Genomic DNA, 22,598 nt, shown 5'->3' with positions numbered 1-22,598 from the left:
GACTTAAGGACCGGAGAGCCAATCTGTGGCCCTACCCTGTGTTTGTCCCCGAACAATCCAAATTTCAGAGACTAATGTAGAACAATGGAGAAAGGTTATCACCAACTGGCGCTCTGGTGGAGGGGTTAACCCACTAAAGAAAGGTCAGAGAGCCTGAGGCTCAGTCGCCACTGTGTAACCTGGCCCCCGTCCAAGCCTTCACCTCCTGAGCTGTGAGCCGTAAGGGTTCCTTGCAGAGGACTCAGCTGAATACTTGGCAACTAGGAGCTGCTCAGCAAGTTTAAGTTCAGCAAGCCCCCAGAGGATTTGCGAAAATTAAAAGCAGTTCGATTTTATAAAGATCAAAGAGACAGACATGCAACAAACAAGGCAGTTATGGACACAGGGTTCAAAAACGCCTAAGTTGGGGGTACCTGGGGATCCCAGAACTGGAGGTGGGTTGATAGGGGTTAGGAATTACTCAGAACTCAAGGCTAGCCTGGGAAACATTGAGCTGAGATGGCTCAGTGGTTAAGAGTACTGGTCGTTCTTCCAAAGGACCTGGGTTCAATTCGCAGGGCACATATGGTAGTTTATAACCATCTGTAACTCCAGTTCCAAGGGATCAGATTCCCTCTTCTGACCTCCTCTGGCACTAGCCATGCTCTCGCGCACACACATACACATACACACACACACACACACACACACACACAGTACACAGACATACATGCAGGCAAAATACCTGCCTGCATGTATAAATAAAAAATAATTCAAAAGCCTACCACCACCTTAATAAGTAAAAACATAAATCATAATATATAAATGAGCTCAATCCCCCGACCCCACAAGGTTGAAGTTGAGAACTGCCTGACCTCCACTCATGTGCTGTGGTGCACAAACACGTATACACACACACACAAATGCAAAAGGTGTGTAAACATATGTGTGTGTGTGTGTGTGTCCTGTGGTCACTGCCATAATGCCTAACACAAAGGTGCATAAGAGGTGCGGTGGGGCACGCCTGTGATCCCAGCACTCAGGAGGCAGAGGCAAGAGGATCTCTTCGAGTTCAAGGTCAGGGCTGTGCAGAAAGATGCTGTCTCCAAAAATAAATAAATAAATAGAAGTAAAACTTAAAAAGGAGGTGGCGGGGAATGTCACTTCGTCTCCACTGGTGGCTCTAGGGGGCTCGTTTTCTCGTTCAGTGGTCGAAGTCAGGGCTTGCTCTTCACGGAGCAGGGTTACTCAGTGTAGCCTTGGCTGTCTTGGAACTTGCTCTGTAGACCAGGCTGGCCTTGCCTTTGAACTCCGCTCTGCCTCCCAAGTGCTGGGATTTAAGGTGTGGGCCACCACTCCCCCAAGGTTCCCAGTAAGCTTCTCCAAGAAGCTTCAGGAAGGCGCCACTATGGCAGTGAGGTTTACCAGCACTGGAACAGTTAGTGGTTGTGGCATCTCAGCAGAAGTTAGTAACGTGTCCAACAACAGGCAGCTAAAAGGTGGGACAAGCTGGGAGTCACAGCCATGCTCTGAGTCTCACTCAGGCTATATATGTGTGCCCGTGTGTGTGTGTGTGTGTGTGTGTGTGTATGTGTGTGTATGTGTGTGTACCAGAGTCACCAGCAGTGATGTCTCTCCCCTCCCCCTTATTACACAAGCCCTCCCTGGACTCCAAGTCACTGTTCTGGGATAGGTGGGCCTATGTTGGGCTGTGGGAGGTGATCACCCATGCACTTTTATGTCAGGCAATGCAGCAGCGAGCACAGGACAGGTACAGGGTTCAGAAAGACCTGTCTATCAAGCCAGTGAAGTATTTACCTTCTCAGGATTTATTCTGGTTTTGGTTTTATAATAAATATAGTGTAATAACTATGATATAATGAACAAAATAAATATATAATAAATAAATATAATAAGTTGCCTAGTGATGGCCTTTCAGCATCCACCCAGCAGAAAGTATTTTATTAAAGAGTTCTCACTTGAGACTGTGGGTACAGCTCATCTTCAGGAAGTCTTGCGGAATGTATATGAAGCTCTAGGTTGGGTTCCCAGCAATATATAAACTATATTCCCAGCAATAAATAAAATATATTCCAGCAAGCCCAGCACTTGGGAAGTGAGGCAGAAGACCACAAGTTCAAGGTCATGGCTTGGCTACCTATCAAGTCTGAGGTGAGTCTGGGATACATTAGATTCTGTCTCGAAAGAAAAATAGTAATAATATTTTCCAGGGCAGGAGAGGCGGCACAGAAGTTAAGAGCATTGACTACTCTTCCAGAGGACCAGGGTTCGAGTTCCAGCCACACAGTGGCTTACAACCATCTGTAACCCCCGTACCAAGAGATCTGACACCCTCTGGCCTCCTCAGGCACCAGGCACACTCGTGGTGTGCAGACATACACACAGGTAAAACATCCATAGACATTAGATCTTTTTTAAAGTTAAAAGTGGGGGGAGAGGGGGGTGCTGGAGAGATGGCTCAGAGGTTAAGAACACTCACTATTCTTCCATAGGTCCTGAGTTCAATTCCCGGCAACCACATGGTGGCTCATAACCATCTACAGTAAGATCTGTTGTGCAGGCAGAATATTGTATAAATAATAAAAAAATCTTAAAAAAAAAAAAAAAAGCCAGGCGAAAATTATGCATGTCTTTAATCCCAGGGAGGCAGAGGCAGCAGATCTCTAAATTCAAGGCTAACATGGTCTACAGAGTGAGTTCCAGGACAGCCAGGGCTACACAGAGAAACCCTGTCTTAAAGAATTAAAAAAACAAAATAAACAATAAATAAATTTTAAAAAAATTAAGGCAGTAGAGACACTAAAGATGGATGTTCCTGGACCAGTACGAGGTGCCTGGGTATTTACAGATTCAAAAGTGAGCTCCTGTGAGGGTAGAGAACCCCAGCATCCAAGAGGCAGAGGCAAGAGGACCCCTCAAGCTCCAGCCTGGCCAACACCACCCCACCCTGTCAAAAGACTGATATGAGTAAATAAAAAGACCGCCACACAAGGTCACTGAAGATCCAAACTGAGAACCGCGCTTTTCTGAATCCATCATCTGTGTTACTTCACCCACCTCGCCTCTAGTCCCCCTTCCTGAACCTGCACCGCACTGCTCCTTTGGCCTGCCCAGGGTCTTTTTCAACACTGATATTTTAGGCAAGGGGGCCGTGGGAACATTCTGGACTGGCATATAATGGAGATGGGAATCTCACAAGCCGTGGTTATAAAATCTGAGTGGAGTCTTTTTGTCTGGCTTTTGGGCAATAGCAAAAGCAGACAAGGAAGCCCTTGAGGGCAGGGCTGTGTGGAGCCCAGGGTACTTACAAATAATGACTACCCACGAAATGAAGGCTGCTTTGCCTGAAGATCCGGCCACTGCCCAAATTTTCCCAAGCACCTAGCCTCCTAAGCTGCCCCAGGCTGTAGTTGGGGAGGACAAGAGGAACAATATGCCAGCCATGCCTGGGAATGTCCTTGGCAGCCCCAGGCTATGCCTGGTCCCTCAGATAAGCGAGTCCCTAGCATGAGGGACCTGGACCCCTGGAAGGGAGTGCAGGAAGCCAAGGCTGCAGAGGGAGGGAGTGAAGCAGCTCTCTCACCAACCTGGGTGACCTATCCCCACTGCTCCCTTCTTGTACACCTGCCCACCCTCAGCTGTCCCAACTCCCCCAAGTGCAGCAGGGTGCAGGGGCCCAGGGCCAAAGAAGGTCTCATTAGAGCTAATGAGAGCTCAGCTGTGTAGATGCCAGCTCAAGATAAGGGGAGCAACAAAGAGGGCCCCACCCCCTCTGAGGGAGGGCCCAGAGGCCACGCCTCCAGAAGACTTCTCAAGTACAAGTGAAGGCAGTTCATGCCACTTGTGACACATTCAGAAAACTGTGTCACTGGGCAGTTTCCGTGTGTGACCACGACATACCTACACACTCTAACCTGCTGCAGTTTACCAGACAATGTGATCTGCAGACCAGACCCACTGGCATTCATTCCAAACCCTCGCTGGCCACAGGGCTGCATGGCCAGCATGCAAACAAAGCACAGCACCCAAGTAAGGTGCTTATCTGGCTGGCCGGCTAGCCCACGTTTCCCCGTCCCCAGGGCTCAGTTCTAACGCTCTGAGGTCCCCTTCCTCAGTAAACCCTAGGAAACCTACTCCTTTGTTAGCCGATGTCACCTTTTCTCTTTCTTCCATTCCACTGAGCTATATCCCCAACCCTCTTTTCACCTTCTTTTCAGTTTCAAGAGAATCTCACCTAAGTTGCCCAGGCCTGGAAGCCGTGTTCCCTCTGCCTCAGCCTCCTGTGTCACCTGGCCTGGCTCTCCCAGCAGTCCTTGTTCATCCTGCCTCCCTCTTTTCTGCTTCTACTCTCCCTAAGCCTGCTTCTTCTCTAGGCCTCAGTTTCCCTCCCTCCTCTGTGCAAACTATCATTGCCTCCTCACTGATAAGGAGTAGTCTAGTGAAGCACAGTGGTCTCCACTCAGAGATGGGGGTCTCCATTCAAAAGTGGGGGGTCTCTGCCCAGAGGTGGGAGTCTCCGCTCAGAGGTGGGAGTCTCTGCACAGAGGTGAGGGTCTCCAGTTTTCTGGAGGCTCTAAGGAGTGGGAAAAGCACCTAGGACCAGATCCCCACTCTACCCCTCCATGTGTTCCAGGGCCTGAGTTCCTGCCCTCATCTCCCAAGTGGCTCTCACCGCAGAGATAGGCATGAACAAGGAAGAACACAGTGCTGGTTCAGAAACCCAGTGTAGACAGCAATCACACTGCTGGCCAAGAGGAGCCGGGCACCCAGCCAGAATGAACCCTGCCCTTCCTCGAACCGACACTCCTGCTCGTCACTGAGGCCCCATAGGAGCTGTCCTCCTACATGGCTCCCACATGTCCCCCAGCCCACCACATTCCTGGGGCCCGCAGTCCTCCTACCCCCATGTCCATGCCACAAGGCCAGCAAACCCTTTGCCTGGTCTACCCAAGCTCTCTCTCCTCCCAGGAATACAGGCTGAGCTTTGAAAGGGTCACTTCAAAGACAGCCAGTCTGTGGAGAACCCAGCCAGACCCAGGGCCAGCTCCTCCGCCAGATTCCTGGCAGCTGCTGACAAAGGCTCCACTGTTTCCCCCGACCCCCAGACGCCCCCAAACACACTGGGCATAAGGCTTTCTTTCCCTAGTCCACTCCTACAGACCAGACTCTGCCACAGGGAGCAGCTGAGGCAGGCCCTCGTTACATGAGAGGCTGTGTTGGGGGACCGGGGAACTTTCCCATCCCTTGGCATTCAAACCCAGGACGATCAGGCAGCCTTCAGGACCAGCGGCCCAGGTATCTCCCACTCCTTGTTCACCCAGTCTTTCTGGCTCTATGATGGCCTCCCACCTTCTCCAGCCCACGTCTACTCACACCAGGCCTTCCAGGCTCCTTCCAAGCAGCCTATTCAGGAATACCTGGCCTCAGAGCAGCTGCTTAGCCCCAGCCACAGTGTTAGCCTTTAGTACTCCTTCTAGACCAGGCTTAGCCCCCAGTGTGCATGGGTCCAAGAAACAGCTAGATATCCAAGCAGAGCACCTGGGGGTTCCGTGCTGACCTTTAACTCGATGCCAGCATCATCACTGGTCCACACTGTTGTCCACCGGAGCTTGGATGCTTCCAGTGATGGGAAGCTCCCTTCCTCTTCAGATTACCCTGACCATAAATGTCTGTTTCATTTGTTTATGTCTTATGTAGCCCAGGATGGCCACAAACACATATGAAGCCAAGAATAATCCTGAACTTGTGATCCTCTTGCCTCTGCCTGCCAAGTGGTGGGATTACAGGCCTGCAGCACCATGCCTGATTAGTGTCATGCTAACCCAGGGCTTGCATATGCTAGGCAAGCGCTCTGCTATGTGAGCTATATATCTCAGCTTCTCTGTTTCTGTTTGGGGCTTGGGAGCTTTCCTTTATCTGCTTGTTTGCTTGCTTCCTTGGTTTTGTTTGTTTTTGATTCTTCTCCCCAGTGTTTGTTTGTTTTTTGAGACTCGGTTTCTCTTCTGAGCCTTGGCTGGTCTGTAGACTAGGCTGGCCTCAAAGTCATGTAAATCCTCCTCCCTCTGCCTCCCAAAGGCTGGGATTAAAGGCGTACCACACACTTGGCTGTGTTTGCTTTTGAAACAGATCCTCCCTCAGTAGCATCCTCTGCTGCAGTTCACAATGTAACCAATGCTGACTTTCAATTGGTGGCAAGCCTCCTGCCACATCACCAACCACAGCTTGCAGATGTGAGCTACAACACCTTGCTAATGGGCTCCACTGAGCCAGGTGTGCTAGGGTTACAACTCACTGGTTCCAAAAAAGCCTGGGTTCTCATTTCCATCCACTGATTATTATTTGTCTAACAATGGCTGCTGCCAATAGAAACTGGCCTGATTCCCCTCACTCAGGCCCCTCAGAAAGAGTGAAGGATTGTATCTGAGGGAAGAAAAAGGAGGCCAAGCGCTCAGTCACAAAGTGTTTGCCTAGCAGGTATTGAAGCTTGAAGCTTCTAGGTTCAAGCCTCAAGTCCATGTGAAAGAGAAAATGGAGACTAGTGTCCAAAGCCACACAGGAAAGATGGGGTAGAGTTGAAAGGAGAATTAAGAAGGGTAAGGCCCACCCTATACACTCAACCACAGCATACTCCAGACTCCCAAGGGCCTGAGGGGCACACCAGGCCCTTGCCCGGGGCCCTCCTCTCCCAGAGCCCATCTGCTGGGTCAGGAGGTAGAATGCCAAATACCTCACCATACACGGGTCCCTATGAGCAGATGAAGTTGTAGCCTTGTGGGGTGGGGTGGAGGAGGCTGACTGGCTAATGCTAATTCAGACCAGGAAAAAAAGAACAGAAACGAAGGGTGACCCGATGGCCCAGGTATGTAAGGGTCAAAGGAAGCTGGAGACGCCCCTGGGCCCAAGGTTTAGGACAGATGCAGGCTGGAAATCCAACACCTGCTGCTTGAGCGGTAAAGAGCTGATAGCAGCCCTGCCGGATGAGAGAAGACTATAATCCCAGTACTGACGCACAAGGGTGGACATTTAAGGCCTGGCTGGGCTACAGAGCCAACTGAAGACCAGCCTCCTTAACTTAGCAAGAACCTGTCTTAAAATACAAGGTAAAGGGGCCGGGAGATGACTTAGGGGGTACAAGCGCCACCTGCTCTTCCAGAGGACCTGGGTTTGATTCCCAGCACTGACATGGTAGCTCACAACTGTCCATAATTCCAGTTCCAGAGGATCTGATGCTTTCTGCTGATCTCCGTCGGCACCAGGTCCACAGACGGAACACAGACAGAGATGCAGGCAAAAGACCCATGCCATAAAATAATAAGTGTAAAAATGAAAAATAAATAAATAAATAAGTAAATAAATAAGAGAAAGCCAGGCACAGTGGCACATGTCTATAATCCCAGCACTCGGGAGGCAGAGGCAGGTGGATCTCTGTGAGTCTGAGGCCAGCCTGGTGTACAAAGCCAGTCCAGGACAGCCAAGGCTACAAAACAAAAAAAAGTTAAAATAAATAAATAAAAGTAAAAGTAAAACGAGGCCAGGCATGTAGATAATGAGAAAGCACTTATCTTGCATGCCCAGGGCTCCAGATTCAAATCTCAGTTCCAAGCCAGTGTGGCGGTGGTGCGTGCCTTTAATCCCAGCATTGCAGAGACAGAGGCAGGAGAGGAAAACTAATAGTAATGGCTGGACACAGCCGGGTAGTGGAGCACTTAGCCGGCATACTTATCCTCAGCACTAAAAATGAAGAGAGACAGGAAGGCAGAGACACAGAGAGGGAGCATTAAGATCTATAACAGGCCTCGTCCCAGGCACACTCAGATCACCCTCCACCTTGATAAGAACAGAGCTAAACACCTCAGGACGGGGATGGAATCCTAGCCTTTGATTCACAGACCTTCCTCACCTGCCATTTCTCAGAGCTCCCCCTACAGAACTCTGGAAAATGAAGAGCCAAACGAAAGCTGGAGAAGCCAGGAGCACTGGAGGCCGTGGGACCTGAGAGCCACGGAGGGAGGTGGTGACAGGAAGCCCTCAGAGATTTTTTTTCCCTTCCTCCCTCGGTTTGGCTCAGGCACGGCATGCAGGCTACACAGCAATATTCCCAGGCCGGCTTCCCCAGACCCTAACCCCACCTACAAGCAGAGGATGGGTTACAGGATTCTGTGGGCTCGTCTCACATTGTCTCACAATTCATAATCCGGTTAGTCAGTCAACAAACATTCTCCAGGTGCTGGCTGGGTGCCAGACTGTGTGGGTAACAAGAGGAACACTAGACACCTCTAGCTGTCGGAATGAGGTTAAGAGCATGGCCTAGCTTTGTCACTTGTGTGGCCTTCGGAAGCCATAGAATCTCAGCTGGGCTGCAATTACACACCCGCACAGCACTAAGTGCCATGAACACACTCTATATTATCTTCCCGCCTTTGAATAGCTTAAGGCTGACAGGGAGATTGACAAATCTCCCATTCCAATGCCAGGGAGAGAAGTAGGCCCAGGTCACCTCAGGAAACCAGTGGGGGAGGCTTCTGGCTTGCACTCCACAAACATTTATGGAGGGCTGCCCTGTGCCAGGCACTGTGCCGGGCAGTGGGGAACACAGATGAACAGGACACATTGTCCAGTCATCTCTGCCACTCCACCAGGACTCAGTCCCAGAGACTAGCACTGATGGGGTATGGGGGAAACAGCGCCATGGACATAACCCCTGAGAGCCTGGGGCTCAAAGGACCCAAGTCCTCATAGGACACTCACAGGCTGAGGGGCCATGATACAGCCTGGCAGCCTTTTTCCTTGTAGCATGAGAAGTTGAACAAGATGGGCCCTTTGGTTTTGACCACTCTGACAGGTAATGAATATCAGCCCTCCCAAGGGCTCAAGCTCTACCCATGTCCAAAGCCAAGGCCATCTGGGCCTGATGTCTCCCGGAAATGGCAGAGAAGACACTCTCCTGGTACAGCCTGGCACTGCCCTGCTGACACGCTGGCACAATTTCACGAAAAACAGGGGCCTAGATCTGAAGTCGGGCTGTTTGATGGGGCGGGGGTGAGCGTGGAGAGAGGCAGTGCCAGCTCCCACAGGCCCTATTCATGACTGAGGCCGGGTGGCAGAGCAGGAAAATTAAGACCAGGCTTTGTCTAAACCCCTGACCAAGCCAATACCTCACCTTTGAACCACTGCAGCCAGCAGAGCAGGGATGACAGGCCGCTAGAAGGAGCGTGCCAATGGACTGCCACAGGCCAGCTAGGGAGGGAGGCTGGAGGCCATAGACTGGACTGGTGCCCCACCCCCAAAAGCCGAGGGACACCTGAGGCTCTGCCACCCAGACGACCAACAAAAATAAGCAGCCGAGCTCGAAACCAGCGGGAGGATGGTTTGACACGGACTGTAAGGCACAGATTCAAAGAGGTGTGACAGCCAGACGTGACTCTAGAACCCAGAAGCCCTTCCTCCCCTGCTCTGTTCTTTACTACTAGCTTTTTGAGCCTCGGTGACCGTAACTGTAGGATGGGGTGACAACAGATAGGTCCCACCTTGAGGGGATACTTTAATTAAAAGAATGAGCTCTACCAATCCTGACCCAGAGGAACTGTTACCAAACCTTGGCTTTATTACTGAGGAGACTGAGATTAGAATAACTCTTTTGAAATAGAATAACTCTATCTAAAAACAAACAAACAGGCAAACAAAAAACCCAACTCAGGTACTAATGTGTATGTTCATTTGAATATATTTGCATCTCTCGGAACCTCTCTAGATATCTTCGTTGGAATCCAGCATCGCCAGAATCCACCTACTGGAGGAAACATCTCTCTACTACTTGCCAGCCTTCTCTGGGGGTGGGGGCGGGGGCCGTAGTTCACAAACCTGTCCCTGGAAGTTCCAAATAGCCAACGCCAATTCCTCACCCCAACACTTGGTCCAGTCATGGATTATGTGGTCTATCTTTTATATTATTGCTGTTATTTATTGTTATTGTTATTATCAGGGTTTCCCTATGTAGCCCTGCCCGTCCTGAAACTTCCTGTGTGGACCAGGTTGGCCTCGAACTCAGAGATCTGCCTGCCCCTGACTCTTCGGGGATTAAAGGCGCCACCACACCCAGCTGTAGTCTGTCTTTTGACTTCACACAAGAAGTTTCAAAGCATCCTGGCAAGGAGGGACGAAGCAACCACTGCCCGCTCCCACGCTGCCCTCTTTGTAATGCCTCACCCTCCCTCGCCCCCACTCCCAGCCCTGCCAGCATCACCGCATCCTTTCGCCATGAGTTCAGGGTTGCCCCGAGAGGATTCAGAAGGCCTCATCCACACTACCCACACAGAAGGCTGGTTCCCGAGGGCCAGCGCCCTCAGCTCCAGCTGGGAGCCACACAGCCGGCCCCACCCACCCCTGCAGTGTCCAAGCCGTCTTCCTAAAAACATTCCCTCCAAACTACTTCCTGCCGTACCCAACACCAGAACTCGGGCTTCAAACCAATAATGTCACCATACTTTTAGTCAGACCCTATCTGTAAAATAGGCACTAACATTGCCAGGCATGGTGACCCACTTGGGAGGCAGAGGCAGGTAGATCTCTGAGTTCGAGGCCAGCCTAGTCTGCAGAGCGAGTTCTAGGACAGCCAGGGCTACACAGGGAAACCCTGTCTTGAAAAATCAAAAACAAAAATAAGACAAAAATGTAATAGGTATTAACACTTTCATTACACAACCCTCGAAGCCAGCATTGAATGGAGGAGGATCCACTTATCTCATCATTTGAAAGAAGGTAGAGCCTGGGACACAGGACCTTGGCGTTCCCAGCCAACTAAGGGTAGATCTAACCACACGTAGGCAACCGGAGGAAGCCATCAGGGCCGGGGGGGGGGGGGGCGCTTTGGGCCAAGTTTTCAGGCCAAATGACTAGTTCCGCAATGGAGATTCAAATCTCCTGCTGTCAGCGCTGGCCACTTTGAAAATGGGGCTGTTGCCCTGGCAGTGGGGTAAGCCACATGGGATCAAAGGCCACCCACCAGAAGCCCACAGGGAGTAGGGGTGGAGACGGGGGACAGGGATGAAGTACTGTCGGTGGGGGAGAATCCGGAGGACTCAAGCTTAATGACCTCCACTCCCGCCCCCTGTCCGTCCAGAATTTCAAGTTTGTAATTAGGAAACACACTTTGGCTGGAAGGAGGGGTTTAGGGAAGCCGACTGAGGAAGAAGTTAACGCATCCAGTCCAGACACCAAAGTCTCCTAAAGGGTTTGCAAAGTACATGCCCGCTGGACCAACACCCCGAGGTCAGGAGCCCGCTGGAGTGTCAAAAGAGGGAGTGGCAAGGTCCTGGCTTTGACCCTCAAACTCGACTCCAGGGAACGTCTTTTTCCAAACTCGGGAAAAGTACTGGCCAGACACTGTTCAGACTTTCAGCTCGCCCTGCCACTGTGAGCTGGGGAGTGCTTGAGCAGGACCGGCAACCAGGCTCCAAGGCAGGGGGCTGACCCTGTTGGGAAGATGAGGGCCCCTCCCCAGCCTCAGCAGCTGGCAGATGAAAGAACCCAAGCAGAGCAGCCCAGCGCTGAGTAATGCCCCTGGCACCCCGCTCCCGGACCCACCCACAGCCTGAGCGAGCAGAGGAGGGTGGGCCAGGCAGGGCTGGGGTCCCAGCCCCGAGCTCCGAAGCCCATAACGCAGCCCCACCCGGAGGGGGCGAGCCGAGGTCGTCCCGCCCCGGGACCCCTCCCCCACTCCCTGTGGCTCCAGCTGTACGGGGGCCTCGCCAACGGAAAACGAAAACTTGGGCAGAGGAAACGGCGGCGGGCGCCCCGCCTGAAAATCCCGGACAAAAGGCGCGGGCCTCCCACCCCCACTGCCTGGCCGCCCGGGGCCTGGCACCGCCACCGGCTGTGTGGCCCCGGCCGGGTAACCCCGGGACCGTCGAGGACCCTATGCGGCGGCCCCCCTCCGAGCCCTGGCCGGCCGGGCGCAGCTGTTCCTCCTGCGGCTTCCCAGCGCGTCACCAAGCTCCCCGCAGCAATGCCCACCTTCGTGGACGCAGTGACCCCAGCCCGGACGTGGTCCCCGGTCCCGCCCAGCCTGACCCGGGCTCTGAGCCCTCACCTGGGGGGGCCGGGGCTCCGGGCGCGGCGGGATCCCGACCAGGCAGAAGGCGACTCCATTCATCGGGCCGCCGTGGAGGCTCTGCGGCCAGGGCACTGTTGGGGGCACCGGCCGGGGCCCAGGGGGCGGGGGACTGGGGAGGTGGGGCGTGGCCCGAAGGGGGCAGGGTTTGTGTGGCTCCGCCCCCGCCCCGCCCCGCCCCCCGCAAGCCACGCTTCTGACCCGGAGCAGGCGGTAGCTACCTCCCTAGGACACTGCCCAGAAAAGTAAGAGGAACCTAGACGGGGGTCTGCGCGGACCATGGAGCGATGGGTCACCCAGAGGCACGCTCTCAGGGGAAGTCTCGGAAGAGGACCTCCGGGTAGAATCGGTGAGCGCAAAAGATGAGGGCACCGAACCCAGGAGTAGACAGGGAAAGGCAGCCCAAGAGGGACAGAAACGGACCCGGAGGTCCAGAAAGCCTGTGGGTGGCGGAGCATTGACTTCACGTCAGATAGGGAAAGAACAGACAAGGTTTGGGGCGGAGACTTTAGAGCAGCCGTTTTCAATCTGTGGGTCGCGACCCCTTTGGGCCTCGAAAGACCCTTTCGCAGGGGTGGGCGTATCAGATATTTACATTAGGATTCACAACAGTAGCAAAATTACAGTTATGAAGGAGCAACCGAAAACGGGCAGTGTTGGCGCAGGCTTTTTTAAAGGCAGCAGAGACAGGCAGATCTCTGTGAGTTCGAGGCCAACTTGGTCTGGATAGTCAGGGCTGTTCCACAGAGAAACTCTGCGTCAAAGGAGGGGGGAAAAAAAAGTAGCAACAAAAATCGTTTTGTGGTTGGAGGTCACCACCTCAGGAGGAACTGTGTTAAGGGTCACAGCACGAGGAAGGCTACAGACTCATGAAAACTGAGACACAACAGATGTGGTGTGGGGCATGCCCCCCCATCTAAAAACACCCCCTCGGGAAGGGTCTCAGACAGGACCCCACAGTGGCAGCAGTCAAGGCTGGATGGGAGGTCCCACAGACAGCCCAGACTTTTGGTGCCCAAACCCTACATCACCCGGGCTAGACCTACAGAGCCGGCTACCCCACTCTTCCAACAGAACTCCCACCCCATAGCCCACCCTCCCCCCCACCCCCGCAGGCCTAAACACAACCCAGTGAGAACCAATGCCTAGGTCCTTCATTGAGCTGGGAAGTTCTTCTTGCTATCTAACTCTCATTCCTCATCTTCCTCCAGCCTATGCTGACTTCTTCCTAAGCCTTTTCACAGGAGGGGGGGGGGGTTGGTTCTGTTTTTGTTTTTTTTTTTAAGATTTAATTTACCTATTTTATGTATACGAGTGCTCTATCTGTATGTACACCTGCATGCCAGAAGAGGGTTTCAAACCCCCGTGTAGATGGTTGTGAGCTACCGTGTGGTTGCTGGGAATTAAACTCAGGACCTTCTGGAAGATGCTCTTAACCACTGAGCCATCTCTCCATCCTGGTTTGGGGTTCTTTCTTTGTCTTTCTTCTTTTACAGAATATGTAGACTTAGCACTTAGCTGGCCTGGAACCCACCACTTTAACCAGGCTGACCTCCAACTCACAGAAATCCACCTGCCTCTGCCTCCCTAGTGCTGGGATTAAAAGGGTACAACATTACACCAGACAGGCTAGCTGACAGGCTCACACTGTGAGCTATATTTTAAGCCCCTTGCACTAGAAGATGTCTCTTAGAAAGACTTCTCTAATTCTTTCGCCCCATCACGGTCAGAAGGCAGAACTATGCCCCCTCCCCCCCTACAAAGCCCCCCTACCATCTAACTGTAAAGCCTGGATCTTCAGCAGAACACCGATCCCTGCCCGTCTGCCTGGAGCTCCAGTGTTCCAAGGCATGTTGCCTGTCCCACTGGCACAGGGTCCTTTCCTCCCAGAACAAAAGGTTGTCTCTGTAAGGAGAGCAGACTTGAGCTGAGGCCTTGGGGGCAGGGAGGGGCGGTGGCCCCTCGGGTGCCCCTGGCTCACTTTTTCCAGAGCCCGATGCCCTCAGACCCTCCAGGAGGCAGTAAGAGGAAGTGAGCTCTCCGCCTGACCGGCAGTCTAATTCCTCCCCCCACAATGCACAGCACAAACCTCCTCCACCCCTTCTCACTTCCCAGAAAGTGCACTCTCCCCCATCCTGCGGCCCCTCCCACCTCTTCCTGCACCTTGACCTGCACCCCACCCCACCTCACCCCACCCCAGTCATTCCTGCCCACCCCTTCTGGCCCTCTCCCCCAGATCCCCTCTATCTCTCCCAGCTCCGCTCCCCATCTCCTTTTGTACATCCTGCCTTCTGCCCGAAGATCCACTTTCTTCCTTCCATGATCTCACTCCGGGGTTTGAGACAAACGTGTTCCCACCGAGTGGACTGTGATTCTCACGGGGATCCCCTTTAGACTCATCTTTCTGAACCCCTCCACCACACCAGTCATGGATGGCTGTTGAGTCACAGTCAACAGGAAGCATGGGACCAGCAAGGGTGTGGCAGGTGGCCCTGGGGATTCAGGGATCAGGCCCTGCTCCTTCCCCTCCGTGGCTTGGTCATCCTAAACCATGATTCTATGGTGAGGCCTCCGGGAGCAGCCATGGAAGGCTGGAGAAACAGGAGGCTGTCTGCAGCAGCTTCCTCTAGCTCCATGGAGCCTCGAGGCTGGGCAGACCTGGATGAGGGGAATAGACAGAGAAGCAAGCTGGGGAGAAGATTCCCCGTGGACAGAGAGGGCTCCTATGGTGGTGTGTTGGCAGGAAGCGTGGAGGGATGAGGAAGGAAACAGGAGGATGTGAGAGATAGGCCTCAGGCACTTAGGTTTTGGCCTGGTCTGGCAGAAACCTGAGGTAGTAGTGAGCTGTGTTCCCTCAGTCACACAATGAGGACAGGAACAGAAGACAGGAAGAAAGGAGGTTAGGGATGGGGGGGGTTGGGATTTCTCAGAACAAGGGGTAAGGGCAACGAATATCAGAGGCTTTGGAACTTGGCAACCTACTAGGTGAAGTGGGACTGAGATGGAAGAATTTAGAACAATTTCAAGACTTAGACTACTGGACCATTTATGTAGGATGCTCCCAGGAGAGTGAGCAGGCCAGGCACCAAATAGTGAGCTAGTGTTATTGAGGGCCTTGCCATGCATAGTAGTTACTGTTTTGTTTAATGGATTAGGAAATAGGGTTCAACCAAAAACACATTCGTGGGTTGTGTTTTTGTTTGGTTTGTGGGTGGCTCTTGTGTATACTGTGTTGCAAGTAAGTGGTGTGTGTGTGTGTGTGTGTGTGTGTGTGTGTGTGTGTGTGTAGACTGAGGCTGACATTGAATATACCCACCTTGTCTCCTGAGACAAGGCTTCTCACTGAATCCAGCACTCTGGGGACCCTCCATCTCTGCTTCACTAGCACTTGGGATACAGAAGTGAGTCTCTGCACACAGCTGCACACAGCTGCACCTAGCTCCATGGGCACTAGGGATCTGAATTCAGGTCCCACACTTAACTGAGTCATGTCCCCAGAATCCTATTGCTTTACCTCTGCTTCTTAGGTTTTAGACAGGTCCCCAACCTATAAGCTTAGTCTGGCTTGAAGCTCACCAAGTAGCCGAGGCTACCCTTGAACTCATGATCCACTTGCTTCAGCTTCTCAAGTATAATATCACGATGATAGGCACACACTACAACCTAAGTAATGATCTTATGCAAACCCACACAGGATTTGAACACCAGGCATTGGGGCTCCAGAGTCCACACACTTCACCCACACTTGGTGGGCTATTCACTGGCTGCTTATAGCCTGGGTCCAGTCCCTTTGTGGGAGACAGGCTTGAGTTAGAGTCTTGACTGTGGAAGTCTAGTGAGACAGGGAAGCAGCTCAAGAGTCCGTGGAGAGAGCAAGGGGTGAGGGGACCACATGAAGGGCAGTACCTGGAGGGACAGGCAGAAGAGAGAACCAGGAAAGTGCCGTCGTGTGGGGCGGGGAGAACTCCTGACAGGTTCCCGGGAGCCAGGGGAGGTCAAACTGTGCAGAAAGGCAGAGCTACAGGGAGAGGGTGAGGCTGAGCAGGGCAGAGGGTGCCGGGGGCGGGGGTCAGAGAACAGGGCAGGCCACTTGACAAGCCAAGGCAGGCAGCTGTCTGAATGGGAAGAGGAGACAGGTGCCTGAGAAAGCTTGAGGACAGGCAGCTTGGGAGACCGAGGGAGGAGGATCACAAGCCAGAGTTCACCGTAGGTAGTCCAGGCAGTGAGTTTAAGCATAGCCTGGGCTACATAATGAGACCCCCGTCTCAAGAAGCCGAGGAGGAGGGGCTGGAGCAATGGCTTGTCAGTCACAAGTACCTGCTGCTTTGGAAGTAGAGCCAGGTCTGGTTCCTAGCACTCACACAGCAGTTCTATAGCCCCTAGTAACTCTACGTCCAGGGGCCCAGCCCCTCCCTTTGTGGCCTCTGCGAGTACCAGACCCAAATGTAGTACACATACGTCCACCCAGTAAAACACTCATCCACCTAAAATAAAAAAATTTATAGCCCGGTGTGGTGGCGCGCGCCTTTAATCTCCGCACTCGGGAGGCAGAGGCAGGTGGAGCTCTGTGAGTCTGAGGCCAGCCTGGTCTACAGAGCGAGTTCCAGGACTGCCAGGGCTACACAGCGAGACCCTGTCTCAAAAAATAAGTAAACAAATCTTTAGACACGTATTTTAAGGGTGGCTGGAGAGGTGGCTCAGCAGGTCTCCTAGAAGAACCAGGTTCAGTTCCAAGCACCCACACAGCAGCTCACAACTATCTACGAGTACAGTTGAAGGGGATCTGATGCGCTTTTCTGATTCCCATGGGGACCAGGCACGCATGTAAAGAGTGAAGAGACGTGCGTGTAGATATATGTGTGCATGTGATGAATACATCTTTAAAACAATGTTTTAAATGGAGGGCCAAGCAAAATGGTTCAGCAGGTTGACAGCTGCCACCAAAGTGAAGGCTCCTAGTTCAAGACAAGGTTTCTCTGCGTAGCCTTGGCTGTCCAGGACTTGCTTTGTAGACCAGGCTGGCCTCAACCTCAAAGTGATCTGCCTGCCTCCGCCCCCCAAGAGTACTCGGATCAGAGGCCTGCGCCACCAAGCCCGGATCAAACTTGTCTTTTGACCTCCACATACACACGGTGGCAGGCGTGTGTGAGCAAATACACACACTAAAATCAATGAATACATAAACGTTTTTTTTTGCTAAGAAAACATTTGAAACCTGGAGAGACCGTTAAGAGCATTGGCTGCGCCTCTAGAGGACTCCGCTTTAGTTCCCACTACCCACATGGTGGCTCACAACCATCTGTAACTCGAGCTCCCGGGGACTGAATGGCCTCTCCTGGTCTCCACTGGCACCCAGCACACATGCAGGCAAAACTCTCATGCGTATACAATGTAATTAAAAAAAAAAAAGAAAGCATTTGAAAACGTGTGTCCAGGAGAGGCACTGAGAACACTCAGGACAAGACTGAGCCGATGAAAGACGGAGACCAGCGGGACAGCACAGGACTGGCCATGGAATCCTCGGTGTCGGGCCCGGCCCTGAGCCGACAAGAAGTTTATAGTGTCACCCAAGGAGCTCTGAGATGAGTTACTTGTTCAGTCCTGCTCACCAGGCAGCTGTCTGAGGACTAATACATCCTCTGAACGTCCACCTCGCCCTTTAACACGGGTAAGGCCTTATCGCTCATCTGTGAGAGAGAATGACAGGGAGGCTCACAGGCCCGAAGCACCCGGGAGCTGCAAGGAAAACCACTCCACTCCGGGTCCAGTTTCACCTCCATCAAAAACATGTTCCTGGTCGGGAAGCGCACACCTTAAATGTCAGCGCTCTCAAGGCCAAAGCTAGATCTCTGTGAGCTCTGAGCCATCCTGGTCTACACTGCGTTTTCCAGGCCAGCCTGGTCTACATACCTCGGTCAAAGCCCATCCCGCAGAGCACCCTGTGCAGTTTCCAGATTGTCTCCCCCTAGGAGAGTGTGCAAACTGTGTTCCGCCACACGGAGGGCAGGGCCACGCAACACCACCCAGAACACAGAGTGTAATACAGCCGCCAGAGCTCCCTGGCACACGAAGCCCCGGATCCCATCTGCGTAAGTCAGATGTGGTAGTGTTTGTCTAGAGTCCCAGCTCTGGGGAAGTGGAGGGAAGAGGATTGGAAGTTCAAGGTCATCCCCTTGAGTTCTAGGCTAGCCTGGGCAACATGAGACCACATTAAAAAAAAAAAAAATAGAACGTGATTTCTGCTAAATTTGTATTGCTTCTACCTTGTAGGTTGAGTTGGGTGTCCAACAATACAGGAGGCTGATGTAGGAGAGTTGCCGTTAGTTCAAGGCTAGTCTGGTCTACACTTCAAGTACTAGTCGGCTTTGGCATGTCTCATAAAATAAAATAAAACAAAATAAAATAATAAAAATTAAGAAGCTGTCACGTGAGCCGCCATACGTTGGGAACTGTCTGTAAAATGGGAATGGTGGAGTAAAGGACCAAAGGGGCCATGAACTTGGCCTCTGAAGCAGTCCATCCAATAAAGGAAAACGAGTGCCCCCTGGTGGAGAAAGGGAGGAGGGCGGGGCTAGACCGGAGAGCTGGTCTTGGTGCTCCGGCTTTCAGCTTTCAGTTCCTCGATCTTCTGAAGTCTCCCAAGGGGAACACTGTCTGCTCCGCGCAGTTTGCATCTCCAAAGCACATGGGATGTCGTGTGATGAAATGGTGGGGGCCGTTTGATGAAACAGAAGAGGTGCTCCCTCAAAGAACCCTTATTCTAGGGAGAGTAATGGACCCACAGAGTGTGCTTTTGGACCGTGCTGCAAGTGTGCTTGGTGGGGCAAGCACACTCCTGGGCAAAAGAGAGAGGCTGGGTACTGAGAAGAAAAAGCCATGGCTTTGGGAGGCCAGCTTAGACCCGTGAAGGCCCTTGACTGGCAAAGGGCAGGGGAAGGAGGGGAGGGGGCGGGATACAGACTCTGGCAAACCCACATCCCCACTCAGCAGCCTTGCAACATTTTGCTTGTTTTGTTTCTTGAGACAGTCCCACTGTGAAACCTTGGCTGGCTTGGAACTTGCTATATAGACTGTCAGGGCTGACCTTGAACTGACAGAAAACTGTCTCCTGAGTGCTAGGATTAAAGGCAAGAGGCATCCTAAAGAATTTTTAATGGTGTCTCTGTGTGTGTGTGGGGGGGTATTATTCATTCAAAACTATGTCAGTCCCCACTTGTTCCCTGCTGTGCTGCCAGGTCCCTCTGTGGCAGAAATTCTATCTGAACATACCTTGGGAGTGGAAACTAAAAACCTCTGGCCAGGCTGGGGCCAAAGGCATTAGGGACTTACCAAACAGCTGGGGCCCCTAGCCCTTCACCCTCCAGATAGCAGGAGCAGGAGGCCGAAGCTTGCCTGAGCTGGCAGCAGCCACATGAAGCCCGGGGAAGTGTCACAGCAGGAAGTGATCAGCCTGCTCCATCAGGACTGTCCGACTGCTGAGGAAAGCCATGTGGTGGCAGAGAGATGAGGCCTTGGGTGGGGAGCCTCACCCTACAGTAGGGTCCTAACTGTATGTCAGCAGCCAGTGTAGCACCTTGGCCAGAGTGGCCGAGTATGAGTGTAACGCTAAACAATGGCTCACAAAGGTCGTGGTACCTGCCAGCAGGGCTTCGGTGGACACCAAGATGGAGGGGAAAGGGACTGAACTCCGTTGAGTGCCAATGAGGTTCTCACAGTCCTTTCGATCTCATTTCGTTTAGCCCCACGGGAACACCATGGATGGCTATAATTAGGTCCACTGTGTGAATGAGGAGACTGGCTCAGAGAGGTTAAGCAAGGTGTTCGGGTTCTCCCAGCTCGGACTCAGGACTCAAGCAAAGGCTGCTGCTCAGTCCTTGCTCTCTATGGCGGGGCATGGTAGGGGCTGAGGGGTGTCGGGCCAGCCAGACCCTTCCTGTTCCAGGGAAAGACCTAGACTCTGCCTAGCCCCCACATAGGAGGAAAGGGCTACCTTCCTGGAAGGGTAGAGGGAGCAAGGAGAGTAGAGGGGAGGGAGACACGGAAAAAGAAAGGAGGGGGAGGGGAAGGGAAAGGAGGAGGGGGGTAGGTGGCTCCCAACTGGCCCTGGAAGCTCTGGAAATCCCCAGCAGCTGCCCCTCTCTCCTTTGGCCCTGAGCCAGCTGGGTGGAGAGAGAAGGGAGTCCAACGGGGAGAAAAGGGGGTGGAGATAGCCACAAGATTGGGGGTAAGCTGGCGAATCCAGCCCCCGGGAGAGATTCCAGACAGGCTCCCCTTCAGGAAACCCTACATGCCAGAATCCACACATACCAAGCAGACACGCCAGGGAGGCACTGCACTCTAAAAGGATCCTCTGCTTTACAAGAGGGCTCAGCACATGGGAAACCTAAAATAGGAGCCTGTGCAGCTCCGGTTTTGGAGATGCACATTACAAACCACGCTTCCAGCAGCTTCGACCCCAGCCCCTGGCAAAGAGGCTCGAAGGGTTCTGGGCATAGAGCACCCCAAGGTCTTACATCAGGCTGGCACCTCCACCCTGAACCCACAGATCACAGCACACCACGCCCATCGCAAGAGCATGCCCACATTTGGAAGGCCCCAGGTTGAGGAGCCTTGTTCATCCCTCTCTATAGCAGCTCTCCTAGCTGCTTGGAGACACACACCCCAGGCCTACCAACAGCGCGCTCCCGTGGAGCCAGGCCAGGAGTCCCAAGGCCCAATGCCAAGTTCACACATACACTCCCGTAACACCAGCACTAGGAAAGCCATCCTGGGCTCCACAGTGACACCAGGAAGAAAGAAGAGGAGAAGAAAAAGTCCAATGTCCTGTTCAGGGTGGCATGGCAGCAGGCCTGGGGAGGGAGGCCTGTCCTTTGGGAAAGCGGAAGTGGCTGACACCAGAAAAGATAGAGCTGGAGCAAAGAGGTCACCTGGAGAAGTAAGTGGGTGGGGCTGCAGGAGACAGGAAGCAGAGACCCTACCCTGCCCTTCTATAAAAAAAAAAAAAGAAAGAAAGAAAAAAGAAAACATGGAGATGAAATTCATATAACGTAAAACTGCTTTTATATTAAAGAATACAGCAGCATTTCGTGACCCCCTTTTGGTGCTTCAGCAGCAAAGATGAGGAGCTGTGTCTCCTTCCCCCTACCAGGCCTGGTGCTTGCTGGAGCTGCCACTGGCCATTTAAATTAATGGCCAAGATGCCAAACAGGCCCAGAGCCTGGAGCAGACCATGACCCCGCCCCAAACCTCACAGCCCAGCCCAGGAAAGAAACCCAGAGCACAGATGCCTCCCAACCTCGCAGGATTTAGGATTATCTGTCTGCTCACTCTTTGCCATCGATGGCCCATGCCTGAACCCCTCTGCAAATGGGCGGGGGGCGGGAGGGGGGACGGCGGTGCTGTGCTCACTGGGAGGAGGGAGATCTAAAGAGACCACAACCCCACACCAACTGGTGGAGGGGGCTAAGCAGCTGAAAGGAGCCCAGTACTGGGGAGGAGAAGATGGTGATTTGGGCGGGTCCAACACTTCCAGGCACATCTAGGGACAGAAGGGCCAACTCCACCACTCCAAAGCCCACCCAAGGACCTCATAAAAACAGCGGCCCTGGGAGCACGGTGGGCGCGCCACCCCCATCCGTCGCTGTCCCTCTTAGAGCCAGGGTTGAGGGCCTCCTACTCACTGACCTGACTGGCCAGGCTCTCGGGGCGGGGAGGGGGTTGCAGAGCGGCTCACAGAGTGACAGCTCTATCAGGGGGCCTTTCCCTGGCCAATACGCCTGGCCCACACCCTCAGCGTCCTGCCAGGAAGCTGGGTTTAAGGGGCAAGCAGCCGCCCACCTGGCCAGACCTGCAGTGCTGCATTTCGGGGCGCATGTAGCGAGCCTCCTAGCCCACCCCATCTTCTCACTGCCGCGAAATGGTGGCAGCAGTTGCTGCAGCTGCTGTGACTGGGAGAAGAGGCAGCCGGGCTGGGAGAAGTCTCTTGACACGTAGGGGGAAGGGCCGCCTTGGTGGGGACCTGGGCGACAACGGAGTTGAGTGGCCACCTCTCCGTTCTGCAGAGCCCGGTCCCCTCAGGCCTAGGTTTAGCGAGCGAGGGCTAAAGGCTTCCCTTCCCGACTGGAGACGGGGGGGGGGGTGTCCCCTAAACGTGGGGAAGGGGTGCAGAGTGCATTCCCTGGGTGTGCTACCCTGGTCATCAGCGATGGGGGAGTGCCCCGAGAGCGCGTGTGAGCATGTGTGGACCAGCTCGGTGCCGCTCGCTCGGGCCCCATCCCTCTCCTCAAGCTCGGCCCCGCCCAGATCTCCTGCGCCCGCACCCCTCCCTCACGGTCCGGCCCTCGCTCCCGCCTCGCCCACCCTCGCCGCCGGGTCACCGCGCCCGCAGCCCCGGCTCTCAGACACGCGCCCACACCCGGCCTCTGCTGACCTGCTCCATGCTGCGACCTCTACGCCGTCCTCAGCGTGCCGGCCCCGGGGGGCTCAGGGG

General features: G+C 53.6%; 1 protein-coding gene across 3 annotated transcripts in view; it reads right to left on the bottom strand.

The window, feature by feature from the left end:
* The window catches only part of Arhgap23 (Rho GTPase activating protein 23), a 93,453-nt gene extending 70,855 nt beyond the window's left edge, over positions 1 to 22,598 (bottom strand). For 2 of the 3 annotated variants that reach the window (XM_055619625.1, XM_055619627.1), the window contains exon 1: positions 12,089 to 12,155. In XM_055619625.1, the coding sequence (XP_055475600.1) occupies positions 12,089 to 12,151 (63 nt within the window). In that variant the 5' untranslated portion in view covers positions 12,152 to 12,155. Of the gene's footprint in view, positions 1 to 12,088; positions 12,156 to 22,538 lie in introns of those variants that run through there. The other variant, XM_055619626.1, reaches the window with a different exon arrangement.

Source organism: Psammomys obesus, unplaced genomic scaffold, assembly GCF_907164565.1.
Source record: "Psammomys obesus unplaced genomic scaffold, mPsaObe1.curated_primary_1811, whole genome shotgun sequence".
NCBI lineage: Eukaryota > Metazoa > Chordata > Mammalia > Rodentia > Muridae > Psammomys > Psammomys obesus.
The sequence above is the reverse complement of the archived record's forward strand: the minus strand, read 5'-3'. Positions and strand labels throughout refer to the sequence as shown.